At 39.1% G+C, this 6556-nt stretch overlaps 1 protein-coding gene across 4 annotated transcripts in view; it reads right to left on the bottom strand.

Annotated features, from left to right (window-relative positions):
* The window catches only part of Atp6v0d2 (ATPase H+ transporting V0 subunit d2), a 64200-nt gene that overhangs the window by 35738 nt on the left and 21906 nt on the right, over positions 1-6556 (bottom strand). For all 4 annotated transcript variants that reach the window (XM_023703212.1, XM_004643094.2, XM_023703210.1 and 1 more), the window contains exon 3: positions 3293-3464. In XM_023703212.1, coding sequence (XP_023558980.1) covers positions 3293-3464 — 172 coding nt within the window. The remainder of the gene's footprint in view (positions 1-3292; positions 3465-6556) is intronic.

Genomic DNA, 6556 nt, shown 5'->3' with positions numbered 1-6556 from the left:
ATTTTTAAACATTGTTATTGAAAGGAAAGGTTTGGAAATTTAAATAATTTGTTTTTAAGAAACAGACTACATTTTAACATAGCAGCTCATTTTGAAACCTGGACGCTTTCCTAACTAAGGCTAGGGCTCGTTCAGGACTAAGATTCTACAGTTAGGAAGCAATAAACCAGTGCGTTTATCATGTGAGAACCACTGACCAAATGACTCGCAGTCATTCTTGGAACTAGAGCCTTTCCTGGTATATGTGGGGTAAATTCCCTTTTTCTGTGAGATGTGTCTACCAATCATAAGGTATTGAAACTGGCAGCTTCCTGATTCAGTTAAAACTGGATAATGACTTTTGCCCTCGTAGTGGTCAGATTTTCTAAACTCAAGTAAATTTAGAGCAAAACAATTATACAAAGTCTATGGCTAACATGTACTTGCAATCATAACTTTTCTGTTTGTTAAATTTTTATCCAAAAAAGTCGCTGCACTGAAATGTTAACTTCCTCTTTAGAATCTTTAGAACGGTGCTAACAATTGCATAAGACTTGTCAAGACTGTGCCCGCCCCCCTCCCCACCCCCACTGGAAACACTTGCGAAGGGGTGGATGAGACATCGCTTGTAAAGCATTTAGCAGAGCCCTTGACATATGATAAATATTTTAAAACACTGTCTAGCATTTTGATTATCGCTTGTACTCCCACACAATTAGGGCATTTCGTACTACTCTGATGTGGCAAAATCCACTTTCTTAGCCTAGCATTGAAGACTCTCCATCTGTGTGTTGCCTATAAATAAAAATGGAGAGAGTAACCATGCCCTTGTAGGATCAGAGCACTGATTAAAGCAAATGGGGACGTGGGCACTAGTCATGTTTCTCAGGTATGTCCAATTACTTCCTCCTCCTCTGAACTATGGTCATTTCCTTGATTTACCCGACCTAGTTAGGGCTAACTTTCTAATTTACAGAGTCTTATATACCAAATATAAAGATCTGAAAATTCCAAGTAAAAATAGGTGAAGTATTTGGTCACATAGCAAATATACATTAATAATCCATTGAAATAATTTGACTCACTTGAAAAGCTATAAATTGGAGCAATACTATTTTTAACCTTTGGGGGAAAATTGAAAAGAACCACCAGTATTGGTAGTAGTGCAGAGATCTGGGCCTTATGATATACTGTTATAGTGTTTCAACCTTTGCTGGGAACAGCTTAGCTTTATTTACCAAAATACAATATGCACATTTCGGGGTTGAGGATAGAGCTTAGCCATGGAGCACTTATCTGGCAAGTTTGAGTTCTTGAGTTTGATTTTTGGTACCCAAAACACACATACAAAAAAAAAGAAAAACCCAAAAAACCAAAACAAAACAAAATGCACATTTATTTGATTTACCACTTCCAGAGCTATAAATTAAATTCAGAAATGCACTGAGGACCTGTATACATGATTGAGTTTTAGCTCAGTGGCAGAGTGCGTGCTTAGCACACAGGAAGACCCTGGTGTTAGGAGAGGAAAAAGCACACAAAGAAAATTATGCCTTTATGTACACATTTCCGGTGTGCATTGAGAGGGTAAAGTGTGTAGGAAAAGAGACATAAACAGAAATACTTTTTAAAAAAGAAAAACACATAAGAAACTGAAAAGTGGTTACTTTTGGGAGAACAAGGTAGAGAAGGGGACAGGTAGAATGGAATAATGTTTGTGCTCTCTTCAAATCCTGTAGGGTTATAATAATATCCTTTGATATATTTTCTTCTCTTTTTTCCTTTTTCTCTTTTTCTTTTCTCTCTCCCTCCCCCTCATTCTTTCTTTAGTGTTGCGTGGGCAAGTTCCCTGCTACTGAACCACACTCCCAAATCCTTTTTCCTCCTAATTATTTATGAGGTAAAGTTGATCTTTGAAAATCAGGATGTGATATGAAATCCTAAACAGAATAGCCTTCCTGTGTTTCTGGTCTTGCCTCCTCTGACTAGCAGCAGAAAGTTTGCATAATTTTCCTGTGTATCAAAAGCCTAGGAATGAAGTTCTATTCCACGAGGTATTTTCTGTTTATCTTATTGAGGTTCCTAGAAATGTCTGTCCCAGTGTGAGACTGTTGCTGAGTGACACATTCACTTCCTCTCTAATTGAAGTAGCCTGTATCAGCCGCAGCCCATGTAGTTTTGTTTGGCTCAGCAGACACATTTGTGTATTGTGAACTCCACTCTCACCTTCGCTGGACTTGAGCGCAGAATTAACAATACTTGTAGAATGGAAGAATGGATGATGGAGAAATGAGAGGATACAGGGTGGGATAGGAGAGCAGGGAGGGAGCTCCTGGTCAGATGAGCTCGTTCCCCTCTTCCCTGCTCCTAGCAGCAGCGCTGTTTTACGCATTTCAGTCAGGCAGGCAGAGTGTGGATTACCTTTGCGGAAGGCACAGCCTGCTGCCCTCCTGCGCAGCTTTTCTCCTGGTCTCTTGGGGTCTCACCTTTTTCTCAGAACGCCCCCTGAATGTACTCCAACATCAACCACTCTTTTATTCACATCTTTCTAGTTTTCCATCTCTAGTAATGAGCCCAGATTTGACCTGATTAACTGTTCTTCTTTTCCCTTTTGACTGTTTTGGTTTACACAACCTAGGACTTAACTTTTTGTTAACATCTTTGCACAAATAGCATGCGTGCCTGGGCCAGGCACCAGCACAGGGTGGGAACCTCGAAGTCCTAACCTTGGATATTACATCTATGTCTCATTTACATAACACACAGCTCCTGCATAGCTGGCCTTTGTTCCCAGCTTGTCAGAGTAAGACAAATATAGAGGCATAAAATTATTTTAAATGGCTCATTTGAGCATTGGATATAACTTATTAACTGGATTAATAAAAGACACAATTTACTATTATGCTGGAGTTCAAATATGGAGAATCAGGAGAGTTAGAAGTGACCATAACAACAATCTGTGACATCATCATTCCACCCCACAAATGATATAAAAGTCTCACATAGCCTCTATCTTAGTCCAGATACTCCAAGCGGCAGCACCACTTATCTTTTGTACATGTAAAGCAAGAACACTGCTTTATATGGAAGTCACTGCCACTTACATAATCACCTCTGTAAGAATATGGAGTCTGTTCTTTAATGTGAAAAATGTGGCTGTGAGCTTTTTACTTGCTGACGGTTGAGTGCATTCGTACTTCTAAGCTACGGAGAAGGTCTGAAGTCTTACTCTGGCCACATGTGCCACCAGTGACTGTTAGAAGAGGGTTGCACAAGCACAGGGGGCTCGACAGAGCTTCCTGCCACCACTTACGTCATGTAGGTGAGAAAGGCACTGAGGGGCTCCAGGGAATGACTGCGGAAATAGGCAAACTCTCTGCAGAGCTTTCTCCTCATCTCTGTGTCAATTTTGGAAACTGTGAGAGGATTTGTCTCATTAGCCAAGAAGTTTCCGTAATCAGTGGTCTGGAGATGAATTTTCAGATCTGAAATTAAGCGACACATCAAATCAAGTTAGACTTTGAAAATGCATGAATAGCTTTTTCAGCATTAGTTGAATTTGTGATAACTTTAAGGTAAATACATACTTATTACCTTATCAGACTTCAGGGTAAGATTTATGTGTTACTTACACTTGAGGGTTTATCTCTAGCAAAGAAAAAGTCAATATAAATATTATTTCAGCATGGCATTAAAAATTTCAGCTATCTAACAAGTCTGGCTTTTTTAATTTTAAAGAGTAAAAATAAGAAGAAAAACAAAAACAAAGACAGAGCATAACATATAATACATATGGTACAGAATTTTAAAACAAGAATAAAAGATTAACAGTGGCTGCTATATTATGTATTTTTATTGTAAAAATCTATTGCTTGACTAACTCTATATGCTAATATCTATAATCTGATCAACTACATCAAGAACAGCAATTTGTGATACAAAAACCACAGCTGAATACCTCTCCAATGAGAAGAAAGATTTGTACCAATAGTGTTTGGACAGGATATCATGTCTGCATCTTGTACTATGAAGAACCACTACAAAGACAACAATATGCAAAATTTTAATTATTGAAACTGTCCTATTAATTGGGTTTGAAACTGTCTCATTGCTATTTATTTCTCAATAAAATTAATAAAAAATTACCTCTCCTCTTGTTCTTTGGAATATGTACTATTTCTAATGTCTTATCGATTATTATCATATTCTCTTTAAAATAAATTAAAAAATAAAAAGTAAAAACAACAAGAAAAAATTAAAAGCAAGCTTGTTTATTGAAAGCAAGCATTAATGTTTAATTATTCTGGCATTTCTTTATGGAGCTAAAATAATTGACAAACACCTAAGTAGGGATGGTTTTACCTGAGCTGGGGTCAGTCATTTGAACACGGATACTTGGGAAACTGTTGAATGGGATACTAAGGCTCCATCTAAACTGGGTAGAAAAGAGAAGCTTATAGTCAACAACTGTCACAGGTATTAGGGGGTCGGGTAGGCAGTCACTACTGCCCAATGTCAGCACCCTTTTATCACAGATGAAGAAATCACAGCTGAACAATGGAGTAATAGAACAGCTGGCGTTGTCCTAGAAAGTGAGATTCTTTGCTTTTAAAATCTAATTTAATTTTTACCAGACCATGCTATGGGTTATTAAAATAGAGTCAATCGTTTTGCGGACAGATCATTTAAATTCTAGTTTCATTTATTGTTACTTTCTGTTCCACCAACCATATGCGTGCTAGCATCTTTAATGTGGACCATATCCCGCTCCCTAGAATACCTCCATGCCTTTTCAAGCTTGCTAATTTGAATCCTTCAAGGTCTGATTATAGCGCTGAAATAATTGCTACCAGTGACTGAGTGCTTATTATGTACTAGATCATGTGCTAACCTTACACTGTCTCACTGTCTCGTGTAGGCCTCACAGCTACCCTTTGAGATAAGAATGATACCTGTCCCCTCTTCAGGTAAGAACACAGAAGCTCCAAGAGATGAGAAACTATCTCAAGATCACATGAGCAAACTGTAAACTGGGATTTAAAGGTGACTGCAAACTCACTTAAAACTTACACTTCATTGTCAAACAATACTATCAGATTGTCATTTGTTCTGTAAAGCCTCAATTCTCTCAGGCAGAATTATTTAAGTTCATTCATCTGAGTTTCAAAGTACTTGGATAGTAGCTTTAATATAGCACAAGATATATAGGGGTTATTTGTTGTTGTTGTTTTTGAGTCAGGGTTTTGCTATAGAGTTCAGACTTCCTTTGGCCTCACTGTGTAGCCCAAGCTGGCCTCAAGCCTATAGCAATCCTGCTGCTTCTGCCTCCTGAGTGCTGGGAGTACAGCTGTGTGTGTGCCAGCATGCCTCGTGTGATGCATAGTTTTAAGTATGATAACCCCAAAAGGGGGTTATACTGTCTTAGACATAGCTTCTACCTGTGACTTCCTGCAAAGTCTCTAACATGTGAGTCTTACATGAATGTCTAAGGTGCTACGGGACTATCTAAAATGTCTTTGGCTCTACCTAGTGTATAAACTGGGGCCATAATAGTGGCCTGGGTCTTATTGGCTCTTACATTCAAACATCCACTGAGCAATTATTGTGTGCTGTCAACTGCATGAACCTAAAGGTGATTATCCTTGTATTATTCATCTTGAAGGAAACATCCAGTCTGGTGGGGGAGAAGACTACCATCCTCATGTCTTTCAAGAAAGGACAAAAACAAAAACAAAAACAGAGACAAAACAAAACTGAAAGGGGCTGAGAACGTAGCTCAGCACAGAGGTCCTGAGTTGAGGTCCAAAGCTACACACATAGAGGAAAGGAAACATACAAAACAGCAAGCAACGGGCTACATTCAGCAATAAGAACGTTGTCTTATGAGAATGGAGACACTAAGACCAAGATCTACAGGGATGGGAGCAAGAGGCCTAGGAATATTTCCCGAAGAAGATCAAGCCATAGATGGGTTTAAAGTGCTGAGTAAAAGTAGAAGGAAGATGCCCCCTGAGTTAGGACAGGAATGGTGTGTTTAAAGAACTACGAGCAGGTCAGTGATGGATATTACATGGTAGATGTGGAAATTTAGTACGGAACTGCATAGACCCAGCAGTCTACTGGGTACACATCCACAGGAAATGGAAGCGGCGCATGAAGGAGGATTCTGCGGCCTCATGCTCTCTGCAGCGCTGTCCACACCAGTCGGGGTACGGAAGCTCAATGTCTGTCAGTGGGTACAGGGATAAAGAAATGTGGGATCCATTCAGAGGGAATACTGCTCAGCCAGCGAAGGAAGGACAGTCTGTCGCTTGTAATGACAGAGATATATCTGGAGAATGTAATGCTAAGTGAAATAAGTAAGGCACGAAAGGTAAGTACCACATGTTCTCTCTGAGATGCCAAATCTAAAAGTTTTTGAGCTTCTGGAAGTGGAGAGTAGAATGGGGGCTATGAGAGAGTGGGAAGGATTTCAGTGGAGAGATGGTGGGCAAATGACACAAAATTTCAAGTAGGTAGAAAGAATAACTTCAAAAGATCTATTGTATAACATAGTGATTATAGTAAATAACAATAT

The sequence above is a fragment of the Octodon degus genome, unplaced genomic scaffold (genome assembly GCF_000260255.1).
Source record: "Octodon degus isolate 3935 unplaced genomic scaffold, OctDeg1.0 scaffold00165, whole genome shotgun sequence".
NCBI classification, from domain to species: Eukaryota; Metazoa; Chordata; class Mammalia; order Rodentia; family Octodontidae; genus Octodon; species Octodon degus.
The sequence above is the reverse complement of the archived record's forward strand: the minus strand, read 5'-3'. Positions and strand labels throughout refer to the sequence as shown.